Genomic DNA, 14,854 nt, shown 5'->3' on the forward strand with positions numbered 1-14,854 from the left:
AGGGAAAAGATTTTTGTTTTTCACTCTATCTATGTTGCTCGAGATTTTATAAACCTTGATAAAGGTTATCCCTCAAGCTCGTACATTCCAGTGAGAAAAAGGCCCAGCCTGTCCTTATAACTCAAATGGTCCAGACCCGGTAACATCCTGGTAAATGTTTTTCTGCACCGCCTCCAATTTAATAATAAATTATTTCTATAGCAGCACAACCAGAACTATACACAGTATTCCAAAAATGGCCTCACCAATATCCCGAACAATCTCAACATGACATCCCAACTCATATATTCAATTGTGCTAAATGCCTTAACCACTCTGTCTATGTTCCTTGAAAGTTATGTCACACAATGTTCCTGAACCATCAGGTCTCTCTGTTCATCAACACTGTCCAGGCCCCTACCATTAACTGCACAAGTTCCGGTCTTGGTCATTTTACCAAAATGCAATATCTTTCATTTATCCAAACTAAACTCCATGTGCCACTCCTCAAGCAAGTTGGCCCAATTGATCAAGATCCCTTTGTAATCTTAGATAACCTTCACAGAGACCAGTACCGTTCCTAATGCATTAGATTTCAAATGATGTAGTTTATAGTCTTGAAAACTATTTACCACCTTAGAGTTATTATTTCACCCATAAAACAGCCAAGAGGCATATAATTGTATGACAAGGTATAGCCTTTTGCTAACATTACAGGAAATATATCCTTTCTAATCCTTCATTATGAGCTTCAGCTCACTCATGTTGATCTTTTCATGCAATAGGTTAGGATCATGAGCAGACATTATTATTGAGTTTTAGGAGGTGATAAAATGCATCACACTATTATGTAGAAAATGAGTGTGGCCACAAAAGTTTATGAAAGACTACCTCGTTCTGAATCTGAACGATCAGAGAAAACAGTGGACCCTATGCTGTCCATTCGTATTCGTTCATTTTCTGGCAGACCTTGTAGCTGTTCCAGCCTCCTCTTTAAAAAACGATGTTCCCTTTCCAGATGGTCAATCTGGTACAGTGACTTCCTATCCAGCTCTTCAAGTTTCTACAGATTAAAGACAAAACAATGAATTTGGTTTAACCGATCAAGCTAATCAAAGGACTAAATTGCCCGTTTAAACATCAGAATTCACAGCAGTAATTTTAGACAGGTCATTAATACATGTACACTGACATCCAAAAAGAGGGGAATCCCATCACTGTGATTAAGAGAAAGCTGTTTACAAAAAAACATTTAATCAAATGCTTTAGAAATTGGAACTTGGTAATAGTTAATAGTTTTCTCATCTTTTATGACAGGACCAAGGGAGTAACATTTCATAATAACTTATTCATAGCATGATACAAATGACCATTATAATTACAAAAGAGATTGAAAGATGTTAAGAATTTGTTAGCACTTGACATAGAAAAATGCAGTTATACAGTCTTGCTTTACCTTAATGTGTGCTTTGGCTTTGTTGAGTAAACCAAGAGTAGTGTGCCTGGTACACTCTGATCCCAGTGGTATAAGTTCCTTCAATCGCTCTAAACAGAGACGAAGATGTGCTCGCCTGATAACAGAAATACATCATCTTGTTAAATACTCAACTAATAAAATGCTGACAGGAAATATTCACTGTCATTAAATATAAAATAACCTAGATAATATTTTACTTCAGATATCTAATATTAATTGTCCACCTAATAAAACAAAATGTCAATATTTTCTTTGTTGATATATCAGCAGCTTTGTTTCTTTGTGGAAGTTTCTTTGTACAAAATAAGTCCACATCAAATATTTCATTTTGAACTTAGTGAAACATAATGAATAACCTGCAAATTAATATTTATTATAGTTACAAATATTGTAATTCCTGAAATAAACTGCAGATTACTTTTCAGGCTCCAAGTTGGAAAGGTGCAAAGAACGCCATTAGGAATTAGGCTTTCTTACAATTTCACATTGGGAAGTTAGTCTTCTTGGGTCCAGAAGAGATGCCCAAAAACATTGGCCACCACTGCGAATATCTGAAGTTCCACCATCTTGAGCTTGAGCCCACAGGGCCAAGTTGTTGCGAGAATGGCTTGTCGCAAAAAGGGGAGGTGAGGTTACAATGAGGCAAAGGTGGGAGGAAACATCTAAGGGATGCAGGAGGAAGTCTGGAAAGGAAGTCACTGATGGAATTTCCACCCTCAGTTTCTCAATTGAGGACCAAGAAGGGTGATCTGCTAGGCTTCACCTCATCCCTAAATTCCTGCATTCGCCCCAAAATTGTGGTTAGGCAAGAAATAAACCTTCAAAAATTTGCTAGTAAAGGGCATCAATTTGTGAGAGGGCAGATAGGCCATCCTCAGCCTCATTGTCCCCTCCCCTGAAAAAGATGAGGAATTTCTTCAGCCAGTGGTTGGTGAACCTGTGGAACTCATTGCTGCAAAAGGCTGTGGAGGCCAAGTCATTTCATGTATTTAAGACAGAAAGAGATCGGTTCTTGATTAGTAAGGGGATCAAGGATTACAGCGAGAAGGTAGGAGAATGCAGTTGAGAAAAACATCAAATGGTAGAGCAGATTTGATGAGCCAAGTGGCCTAATTCTTCTCCTACATCTTAGGATCTTTAATTTTTTTTGTTTCTTCAAATTGAGCTTCACTCTGTCAAAGTACTATATGAATCCTATTCCCAAACATTTTCCTACAGATTTCTGAAAGGTAATTTCAAACATGTAAATTGATTTTAAATCCAAAATACTTGGTTCAATTTTGTCTACTTTTTAAAATATTTCTCAATTGATAAATCAAACTATTAGGATATGTGTTCTATTTACATTGATTGGTCACTGTTCAGTTTATTGTGAGATGCCAGAAACCACTCAATGTACTTAGATGTAATACTTATGCTACCGGAGACTCGAAAGATTCCAAAATGAAACTCAGTCTTTGCTGAATGGCAGACTCAGTCCTTGATGGTAGTAGGGAAAATCCTTACAGGGGCAGAAATATATACAGTTTCTCACTAAGCAGGGATCATCATCTAGTAACCCTAAATGTAGACTATGAAGCTTGATTCATTCCCACTGAATAGACATAAAACTGCCAATGTTTCCTAACAATAATGTGATTTAATTATAGAAGTAGGTACACTGTGCCTTGAATGAAAGTTAAACAACCTATTTTAACAGATTTATTGAAATAGGTGTCATCATAAACTCAATTTGTAAAGTTAGGTCAACATGGGATTCAGGGTGAGCTTGCCAAATAGATACATAATTGGCTTGATGGTAGGAGACAGAGACTGGTAGTGGATGGTTGATTTTTGAATTGGAGGTCTGTGACCAGTGGTGTTCTGCAGGGATCAGTTCTGGGTGCTCTTTTGTTTGTCATTTATATAATTGATTTTGATGAGAATATAGAAGGCATGGTTAGTAAGTGCGGATATGCCACCAAAATTGGTGGCATAGTAGACAGTGAAGAAGACTCTTTAAGAGATTTACAAAGAGGTTTTTATCAAACAGATCAAAGGCTGAAAAATGGCAGATTGAGTTCAATCTGGCTAAATGCGAGGTATTGCATTTTGGTACAACAAACAAGGGTAGGGGCTTATACAATTAATGTTAGGGCCTTGGTAGTGTGGGGTGCTTTGAAGTTTTGAACTTCTTTGAAGTTTGTCTCTCATATAGACAGGCTGGTCAAAAAAGTGTTTGGCACGCTTGCCTTTATTGCTCAGTCCTTTGAGTACAGGAGTTGAGAAGTCATGTTGAGGTTTTCCAGGACATTGGTGAGGCCTCTTCTGGATTACTGTGTCCAGTTCAGAGCACCCAGTTATTGGAAGGATATTTTTAAGCTGGGGAGAGTTCAGGAGAGATTTACCAGGATTTTGCTGGGTATGGAAGATTTGAGTTATAAAGAAAGGCTGGATATTTTTTCACTGGAGCATAGGAGGGTGGGAGGCGACCTTATACACATTATCTATACCTCTCAATGTTTTATTAGAATGAATGGTAGTTGTCTTTTCCCTAGTTTGGGGGATTTTAAAACTAGAGCGCTATTTTTAAAGGTGAGAGGAGAGGGATTTTAAAAAAGACATGAGGGGCAAATTTTTACACAGAGAGTGATTCATGTGTGGAATGAAGTTCCTGAAGAAATGATGGATGTTTAAGACATTTGGACAAGTACATGAATAGGAAAGATAGGGCCAGGAGCAGGCAGATGGAACTAGATTAATTTGGGATTATGTTCTACATGGACTGGTTGGACCGAAGGGTCTATTACCACACTGTACATTCAATTAATTAGTAATTTGTGGACTTAGTCTCAAAACTAATGATAATAATTAGCATAAAAATTGTTCTTCCTAATAACAACTGCCATTGACTGATAGCCTTGATTTTACTGTTTCTTTTATTGAAATTTTGAAGCCAGAATGTACTTTAGATATGGATATTTAGCTGGCTGACAGATGTAGGGGTACAGTGGAGTACACCCTGGCAAGTTTCCACATTCACTTGTCCAAAACCACCATAACATCAACAGCAGGAGGAAAAACGAAACCAGAGTGCCCATATTTGAATGATTTGACTTATGTTGTGCATCAATGTATGCTGGAGTGCAATAACACTGTAGTTAATTATTGGAGTAGTTACCCTGGACTATTGATCTAGTAACAAGTTCAAATCCCAAAACAGGCAGCTGGGGAATAAAAATTCTGTAAATTAATAAATCTGCAATCAAAAGCTTATCTCGGTTACGGTGTCTATAAAAGTAAGAGGTTATCATCAAAACCTATATGATTCACTAATGTCCTTTAGGGAGCAATATGTGCTGTCCTTTCCCTCATCTCTGTGTGACTTCAGACTTAGCAATGTGGCAGATTTTTAGACTATCTTCTAAGGTGACCTAGTTGGCCATTCAGTTGTAACAACTGTTAGAATTAACAAACAATTTGTATAAAACCCAAGAAACCACATAGCATTGCGTTAGACAAGGATTTGCCCAGCCAAATGACCTAGGGGATCCTAATTAATGCTTGGGGCTTGTAGCAAAATCAGAACAGCTCTTCCACAGACTCGACAAGCCACAGGCTGAAAGTCATACACCAGCAATCATGCCTTACAACCAATATCTCAAACTTGCTCATCGCCATTCCTAGATTTTTAAAAACGTTCTTGGAAATATATTGCCGTTCCTTCACTGTTTTTGGATCAATTCCTGAAATTCATTCCCCAACGGCATTGTAGGTTAACCTATAGCACGGGGAACAAATTGGCATCACTGGCTGGCCAGCATCGATTGCCCGTCCCTTGTTGCCATTGAGAAGATGGTTGTGAGCTGCCTTACTGAACAGCTGCAGTCTACATGCTGTAGGTTGTAAGGCATGATCGGTGGTGTATGACTTTCAGGCTGTGGCTTGGCTAGTTTGTGGGAGAGCTTTCAGATTTTGCTGCAAGCCATCTTAAGAGTAGGAATTCCAGGATTTTGACCCCAAAACAATGAAGGAATGACAATATATTTACAAGTCAGGATGGTGAGTGGCTTGGAAGGGAACTTGTGGGCACAGGTGTTCCCATACATCTACTGCTCTTGTCCTTCTGGATGGAATTGGTCATCCGGTTTGGAAAGTGCTGCTTAAGGATCTTTGGGGAATTTCTGCACAGCATTTTGTAAATATTACACAGTACTGCCCGAGTGCTGGTAGTGGAGGAGTGGATGCTTGTGGATGTGGTGCCAATCAGACAGGCTACTCTGTTTGGGTTGGTGTCGAGCTTTTTTACTGTTATTGAAGCTGCACCCATCCAGCCAAGTGGGGACTATTCCATCACGCTCCTGACTTGTGCCTTGTAGGTGGTGGACAGACTTTGGGGAGTCAGGAGATGACTTACATGCTGAAATATTACTAGCCTGAAATATGCTCTTGTAGGCACTGTGTTTATTAGATTAGATTCTCTACAGTATGAAAACAGGCCATTTGGCCAAACAAGTCCACACCAACCCTCCAAAGAGTAACCCACCCAAACCCGTTCCCCTACCACATATTTACCCCTGAATAATGCACATAATACTATGGGCAATTTAGCACAGCCAATTCACCTGACTTGCACATCTTTGGATTGTGGGAGGAAACTGGAGCACCCGAAAGAAACCCATGCAGACACGGAGAGAATGTGCAAACTCCACACAGACAATTGCCCGAGGTGGGAATCGAACATGGGTCCCTGGCACTGAGAGGCTAACCACATTGAGCGACTGTGCCGCCCATAAATGTGGCAAATCCAGTTGAGTTCCTGGTCAAAGGTCATCCCAAGGATATAGATAGTGGGGGATTCAATGATGGTAACATACTGAATGTCAAGGGATGTTGGTTAAATGGTTTCTTACGGGAAATGGTCATTGCCAAATGCTACTTGTGCCATTTGTCAGCCCAAGCCTGGATATTATCTAGATCTTGTTGCATTTGAACATGGACTGCTTCAGTCTCTGGGGAGTCATGAACAATGCTAAACATTGATTGTGCAATCATCAGCAAGCCTTATGATGGAAGATCATTGATAAAGCAGCTGAAGATGACTGGGCCAGGACAATACCCTGAGGATCTCCTGCAGAGATATCCTGGAGCTGAGTTGACAGACCTCCAATAACCACAACCATCATCCTATATGCGAGGAAAGACTCCAATCAGTGGAGAGTTTGCCTCTGATACCCACTGAATACAGCTTTGCTAAGCCTTCTTGATACCACACTTGATCGAATGTGCCCATGATGTTAAGGGCTGTCACTCTCCCCTCCCCTCTGGAATTCAGTTCCTTTGTCCATGCTTGAAGCAAGGCTGTAATGAAGTCAACAGCTAAGTGGCCTTGATGGAGCCCAAACTGAACAGGTTATTTGCTGACCAGGTGCCTTGATAGCACTGTTGATGATACCTTCAATCACTTTACTGATTATTGACAGTAGTCTGATAGGTGGCAATTGGCCAGTTTGGGTTTTTCCTGCTTTGTGTGTACAGGACATACCTGGGCCATTTTCACATTGTTGGGTAGATGCCAGTGCTGGAAGAGCTTGGCTAGGTGAGCATCAAGTTCTGGAACACAAGTCTTTAATGCAATTGCCAGAATGTTGTCAGGGCCCATAGCCTTTGCAATATCCAGCCTCCAACTGTTTCTTACCATCATATGGAATGAAACAAATTCACTGAAGACTGGTATCTGTGACACGGAGGACCACTGGAAGCTGCTGAGATGTATCATCCACTTGGCACTTGCGGCTGAGGCTTGCTGCAAATATATTAGCCTTTCCTTTTGCACTTTTTTTGCAGTCATAATCATACAACAGTTCCTCAGGATCAAGGATACTCCAGTTTGATAAGTTCTGAGATGGATGGCAAATTGAATGCAGAGTTTGTAGGCTCTGTGCTGAATGGTTTCAAGGTGATCTCTCTGATTTTCAACTTTGCCAATATGCTCCTGAAGTCTCTTGATGTGTTTGGCAACTTTCCAAGAAATCATCAACATTCTGGTTCATCTGGTCTCATTGCTCATGAGTTGGAGGAAATGTTTAATTTCTTAAGGGATACTTGCGATCATCTCCAAAGCATTTATGCTGCCCTGCTGTGAATCAACAGTCACGATAGCATGAATTCAGCAGTTGCATTGAGTATCTTAATGATATCTCCTGTCTAGCAGAGCTGGTTTTGAGCAATAAGAGCTTTGGTGGTGGGCCAGACATTTGCCTTGGGAGAGGTTGTTGCTATTGAATCACTTTCTTGTCACTGGCCTTGAAGATACTGGCCAAAGACATTGATGATGGTCCAGCTCCAGAGCTTTGAGCTGATTCCTGTTGATTGTCCAGGCCTTTAAATCATAATGGAGCGATCCACTGCTGCCCAGGAAAACAGGTCTCTGTTTTTGCACAAACCTTCTTCTCCATTTCCCTCACTGCATTACTCCATTTCATTACCAGGAAATCACTCACAGACATGGAATAATCTACTGAACAGATAGATAACTGTTTAATTTATGCCATCAATCCAAAGCTGTAATCACACCAACCTCAGTCACTGTGAGCTTCAGTATGCACATGATGCTTGTGTATCCTCATCATCTCTGGGCAAGTCCTATCCTGCTGTCAGCCAGGATGCACCTACCAGCACAGTGGTATACAGTCAAGAGAGGTGGCTGTGGGAGTCCACACTGACTCCATGCTCAATAAAGTCTCATGACATCAAATCAAGCATGGATAAGTAAACCACCTGTCGATTACCACCTAATGTCCTTCCTCTGTTTCCTTCATGTTGGACAACATTTTGACAAAGCAATGAAGGTAGCATAAGTAAAGGATGTGGTCTGGATGTCAACATTGATTTCCATCAAGAGTGGTTCAGCAGTGCTACTACTGATTAAGTTATCTAAATTCTGAAGGAGATATTTGACATACTAAACCTGCAGTAGACAAGCTGGAGGTTGAAAGAACACAGCAAGGCAGGCAGCATCACGAGGTGGAGAGGTCGACATTTCGAGTGTTACCCTTCTTCAGGACTGGGAGAAGATTGAAAGGGGAGCTGCAGATAAAGGGGGTGGTGGGGGCAGGGTAATGAAGTGGGGATAGGTGAAAACAGGTAGAGGGTACAACCTGGTTGGCCAATGGGAGGAATGAATCTGGTGAGGGGCTGGGAACGGAGTCGTGGAATGGGAAGGAAGGTTACTTGAAATTGGAGAATTCAAATGTTGAGTCGTCCGGGGTGTAGGCTGCCCAGGCAGAAGATGAGCTGTTCCTCCAATTTATGGTTTGGTTCGTTATGGCAAAGGAGAAGGCCAAGGATGGTCATGTCAGAAAGGGAGTGGGAGGGGGAATTAAAATGGGCAGTGACTCGTAGGTCTGGTTGGCCCCTGTGGGCCTGGCTGAGATGCTCTGTGAACCGTTCCCTAAGCTTATGTTCGGTCTCCCTGATGTAGAGAAGACCACATCGGGAGCATCTGATGCAGTAAACTAGGTTGGAAGAGAGGCAGGTGAACCTCTGTCTCACGTGGAAGGACTATATGGGGCCCTGGATGGAGGTGAGGGGAATGATATACCAGTAGGTTTTGTATCTTTTCCAGTTGCGGGGAAGGTACCTGGTAGTTCGGGGGAGGTTGGTGGGGGGGTGAAGTGCAAACCAAGGACTGTCGAAAGTAACAGTCCTTGCGGAAGGCAGAGAAGGGTGGGGAAGGGAAGATGTTCTTGGTGGTGGGGTCTAATTGGGGTTAGTGGAAGTGTTTAAGGATGATATGTTGGATACAGAGACTGGTGGGGTGGTAGGTGAGGACAAGTGGGACTCTGTCTTTATTGTGTTTGGGGGTGGATAGTTTTAGAGCAGTGGAACAGGGAATTGAGGTGGTGTAGTGGAGGACTGTCTGGACCTAAAATGGAAAAAAAAACATCTCATTCTCACCAACCTACCCGCTGTCAATACGTCTATGCATTACAGAATTACCACTGCACAGTTCTTTTGGAGACCAAGAGCCTATACCACTAGGATGCTCTCTGTTGTTTTGTACACCCTGATCACCAAGCTAAATGAATTGATTCAGAATAAATCTAACAGCTCAAAACTGGGTCACTATATGGAGTTCCGAGCCATCAGTAGCAAGAAAATTATATTCCATCGCATCTTATAACCTCTTCTACCTTCACTATCCAGCAAGGCTATGACTTTAATTCCTGAAAGTATACAAGAGTGTGACATGAGCAGCACCAGTAATGGAATTCCGTTCAACACGGTCGCCCACAAATGCATGTTTAGTGAGTGAGGAAGGATCATAGGCCAGGAAAATGAAATGGTTAGCCTCAAGATGGAGAGATCATTGATCAGCTAGGGAGGCAATTGCAGTATCAGGTTAGGGATATTAGGATATTGCAGTTCAGAGATAAACCAGAATTAAATAATAATATTTGGGATTTTTGACTTGGTCTAATTTGGGTACATCTCCGTGGAACTTTGGCAACCACAGAGATGCACCCTTGACCCCAGTTCCACTTTTGATCCCATGATTACCTACACATTAAACTGGTGTCCCTCCACTGAAGAGTCTCATTAAAACAAAGGTAAAAAACACTGTAGCACAAAACTTTGTAGGACTGTTGCAGCAAGGAAATTGTCACCAGCCTCCATGCTGATGACAATGAATAAACGTCCTATTGCTTGTGTAAAGTAGTATTCTTCAGTATTTTGACAGGCCTGGTAGTCAAATGGTTTTCAGGACCTCTTCCATTTTCATCATGGTGAACACTTGAACCTTTCAGGAGGCTTTTATAGACAGTAATTAAATGGCACCAATGCCATAACGTTCAGCTGAGGATATATCCCACTGACTTGCATGTCATCTTGAAAAAGAGGTGGTAAACAGATGGAAAACAATGCAGCATATTCCTGTTCAATTTTCCACTTAACCTGACCTACTGTAAAATCAAATTGGGGAGTCTGAAAATTTGGACTAAGATATCTGTAAGATATGTATTGGCAAATGACTAACAAAGAAAGATATTAGACTCCATTTACATGTTCTAGCCTCTCCAAACAGCAAGTAATCATACTCAGTCAGCTAATGAGTCTTTGAATCCACCTTCATGGAGGATGACTAATCTGTGGAAAGGGGGTGCAGGTGAACATTACAAAACTGAAGAAATGCAGTGAGAGGCAGTCACATAGTTAAGCAATCAAACTGCTCACTCCACAGTAGCCCCCTGCAGCCAGGAGTGAGATTGAGGACATTGTTGGGGAGGAGCTGTGTGGGTGGGGACAGATTGAGGTTCTAGAACATAGAATATTACAGCACAGGACAGGCCCTTTGGCCCTTGATGTTGCACTGATCTGTGGAACCAATCTGAATTCTGAACCAATCTATCCTACACTATTCCATTTTCATCCATATGTTTATCCAGTGACCAGTTAAAATTGGCGAATCTACTACTGTTGCAGGCAGCGCATTCCACACCCCCGTATTCTCAGTAAAGAAACCACCTCTGACATCTGTCCTATATCTATCACTCCTTAATTTCAAGCTATGTTACCTCGTGCTAGCCATCACGACCAGAGGAAAAAGGCTCTCACTGTTCACCCGAACTGACCCTCTGATTATCTTATATGTCTCAATTAAGTCACCTCTCAACCTTCTTTTCTCTAATGAAAACAGCCTCAAGTCCCTCAGCCTTTCCTCATAAGACCATCCCTCCATACCAAGCAACATCTTAGTAAATCGCTTTTGAACCCTTTCCAAAGCTTCCACATCCTTCCTATAACGCGGTGACCAGAACTGTACGTAACACTCCAAGTGCGGCCGCACCAGAGTTTTGTACAGCTGCAACATGACCTCATAGCTCTGAAACTCAATCCCTCAATCAATAAAACCTAACACACCGTATGCCTTCTTAACAACCCTATCAACCTGGATGGAAACTTTCAGGGATTATGCACATGAACACCAATATCTCTCTGCTCATCGACATTGCCAAGAATCTTACCATGAGCCCGGTACTCTTTATTCCTGTTGCTTCTTCCAAAGTGAAACACCTCACACTTTTCCACGTTAAACTCCATTTGCCACCTCTCCTCCTAGCTCTGCAGGTTATCTATGTCCCCCTGTAACATCCTTCGGCACTATCCACAACTCCACCGATCTTAGTAAATTTGTGGATGACACTAACCCATCCTTCTATGCCCTCATCTAGGTCAATTATAAAAATGACAAACAGCAGTGGCCCCAAAACAGATCCTTGCAGTACTCCACTCGTAACTGAGCTCCATGATGAATATTTCCCATCAACCACCACCCTCTGTCTTTTTTCAGCTAGCCAATTTCTGATCCAAACTACTAAATCATCCTCAATCCCTTGCCTCTGTATTTTGTGTAATAGCCTACATTGGGAAACCTTATCAAATGCCTCACTGAAATCCATATACGCCACATCAATTGTCTTACCCTCATCTACCTGTTTGGTCACTATTGCAAAGAACTGATTAAGGTTTGTGAGGCATGACCTACCCTTCACAAAACCATGTTGACTATCCCTAATGAACTTATTCCTTTCAAGATGATTATAAATCCTATCTCTTATAACTTTCTCCAGCACTTTACCCACAACCGAAGTAAAGGTCACTGGTCTATAATTACTAGGGTAGTGTCTATTCCCCTTCTTGAACAAGGGGACAACATTTGCTATCTTCCAGTTTTTTGGCACTATTCCGGTAGACAATGACGCCATAAACATCAAAGTCAAAGACTCTGCAATCTCCTCCCTGGCTTCCCAAAGAATCCTAGGATAAATCCCATCTGGCCCAGGGGATTCATCTACTTTCACACCACCCAGAATTGGTGGCATGGTGGCTCAGTGGTTAGCACTGTTGCCTCACAGCATCAGGGTCCCAGGTTCAATTCCAGCCTTGGGCGACTGTCTGTGTGGAGTTTGCATATTCTCCCCACATGCTCTCCGGGAGCTCCGGTTTCCTCCCACAGTCCAAAGATGTGCAGGTTGGGTGAATTGACCATGCTAAATTGCCCATAATGCTAGGTGCATCAGTCAGAGGGAAATGGGTCTGGGTGGGTTACTCTTTGGAGGGTCGTTGTGGACTGGTTGGGCCGAAGGGCCTGTTTCCACACTGTGGGGAATCTAATCTAATCTAAATTGGTAACACCTCCTCAATAGACAATAGGTGCAGGAGTAGACCATTCTGCCCTTCGAGCCAGCACCACCATTCATTATGATCATATCTGATCATCCTCAATCAGAGGTTCCTGCCTTATCCCCATAACTTTTGATTCCACTATCCTTAAGAGCTCTATCCAACTCTTTCTTGAAAGTATCCAGAGACTTGGCCTCCACAGCCTTCTGGGGCAGAGCATTCCATACACTCACCACTCTCTGGGTGAAGAAGTTTCTCCTCAACTCTGTTCTAAATGACCTACCCCTTATTTTTAAACTGTGTCCTCTGGTTCGGGACTCACCCATCAGCGGAAACATGCTTCCTGCCTCCAGAGTGTCCAATCCTTTAATAATCTTATACGTCTCAATCAGATCCCCTCTCAGCCTTCTAAACTCAAGGGTATATAAGCCCAGTCGCTCCAATCTTTCAACGTAAGATAGTCCCGCCATTCCGGGAATTGAACTCGTGAACCTACGCTGCACTCCCTTAATAGCCAGAATGTCTTTCCTCAAATTTGGAGACCAAAACTGCACACAATATTCCAGGTGCAGTCTCAACAGGGCCCTGTACAGCTGCAGAAGAACCTCTTTGCTTCTATACTCAATTCCTCTTGTTATGAAGGCCAGCATGCTATTAGCTTTCTTCACTGCCTCTTTGTGAACCTCAATCCCTAGTAGCCTGTATCTCAGTATTATCCTTGACAACATTTTTTTTTCCAGTGTTAATACCAACGAAAAACATTCGTTTAGCACTTCTATCTCCTCGGACTCCACACACAACTTCCCACTACTGTGCTTGATTGGCCCTAATTTTACTCTAGTCATTCTTTCATTCCTGAAATACCGAGAGAAAGCTTTAGGGTTTTCCTTGATCCTATCTGCCAATGACTTCTCATGTCCCCTCCAGGCTCTTCTTAGTTCTCTCTTTAGGCCTTTCTTGGCTAACTTGTAACTCTCAAGCACCCTAACTGAGCTTTCATGTCTCATCCTAACATCAGCCTTCTTCTTTCTCTTGACAAGAGATTCAACTTCCTTAGTAAACCTTTGGAAATAGGAGCAATCTGAGATCATCTGGGAAGTAAACAATTGTCATAGGAAGATGGTCAGAGCTTGAATAAGGATATCTTAAGGTCATAAGACCAGGATTAGTGATGATTGGAATTGTGTTCACAACTCATTTTTTTTCCAGGCAACGTTTAACATCCAAAGAGGAATAAAAACAGTAAAAATCAAAAATACCTAACCAAGAACTGATGGAAATCGCTTCCAGTTGCCTCCCACTTCAACACACCACATCCCAACCCAACACTGTTGTCTCAGACCTCCCACGAGACTCAGCACAAGATGGAAGAACAGCAACTCGTTTTCCACTTGTGGACTCTGTAGAGTTCAGGGCATAATATTGAGTTCAATTATTTTACTACTGCCTGAAATACCTTCTTCCATGTCCTTTATCCGATCATACTCCCAGGCCCTGTCATCACATCGGTTGCTTTTGGCACAGCCAACCCATTTTCACCGACCTATGGCCCGAAAACAAGAAATGCTGAAGATTGCAGCAGTCCAGACAGCTTCCATGGAGAGTGAGCAAGCTAACATTGAGTCTAAATAACTCTTCAGAGCTGCCAGGATTACCACCAACCTCATTATCTCCAGAGATCTTCCTCCCTCCCCAATGCCTCCAACCCTGTAGTCCCCCAACCCTGGACAGTCCGCTTCTACTTTCTTCCCAAAATCCACAAACCTGACTGTCCCAGTGGGCCCATTAGATCAGCCTGTTCCTGCCCACGGAGCCCATTTCCTCCTACCTCAACTCAATCCTCTCTCCACTCGCCTGGACCTTGCCTACTTACATCTGTAATTCCTCTCATGCCCTCCACCATATTGACAACTTCCAGTTCCCTGGCCCTAATCACCTCTTGTTCACCATGGATGTCCAATCCCTCCATACCTCCATCCCTCACCAGGACAGTGTGCAAGCTCTCAGCTTCTTCCTCAACCAGAGGCCTGGACAATCCCCATCCACCACCACTTCCCTCTGCCTGGCTGAACATGTTCCCTCAAATGAAAAATTTCACCTTTAATTCATCTCACTTCTGCCGACTGCATGCCTAACCCCGCCCCCACGCCTATATCCGTCACCACGCCTAACCCCGCCCCTTCGCCGATCTCCGACTGCATGCCTAACCCCGCCCCCACACTTATATCCGTC

At 42.6% G+C, this 14,854-nt stretch overlaps 1 protein-coding gene across 2 annotated transcripts in view; it reads right to left on the reverse strand.

Annotated features, from left to right (window-relative positions):
• Nucleotides 1-14,854, reverse strand: part of mxi1 (max interactor 1, dimerization protein) — a 97,647-nt gene that overhangs the window by 7,528 nt on the left and 75,265 nt on the right. For both annotated transcript variants that reach the window (XM_043713105.1, XM_043713106.1), the window contains exons 4-5: nucleotides 1,436-1,550; nucleotides 871-1,042 (exon numbers count right to left, since the gene is read on the reverse strand). In XM_043713105.1, the coding sequence (XP_043569040.1) occupies nucleotides 871-1,042; nucleotides 1,436-1,550 (287 nt within the window). The remainder of the gene's footprint in view (nucleotides 1-870; nucleotides 1,043-1,435; nucleotides 1,551-14,854) is intronic.

Source organism: Chiloscyllium plagiosum, chromosome 22 (genome assembly GCF_004010195.1).
Source record: "Chiloscyllium plagiosum isolate BGI_BamShark_2017 chromosome 22, ASM401019v2, whole genome shotgun sequence".
Taxonomy (NCBI): domain Eukaryota; kingdom Metazoa; phylum Chordata; class Chondrichthyes; order Orectolobiformes; family Hemiscylliidae; genus Chiloscyllium; species Chiloscyllium plagiosum.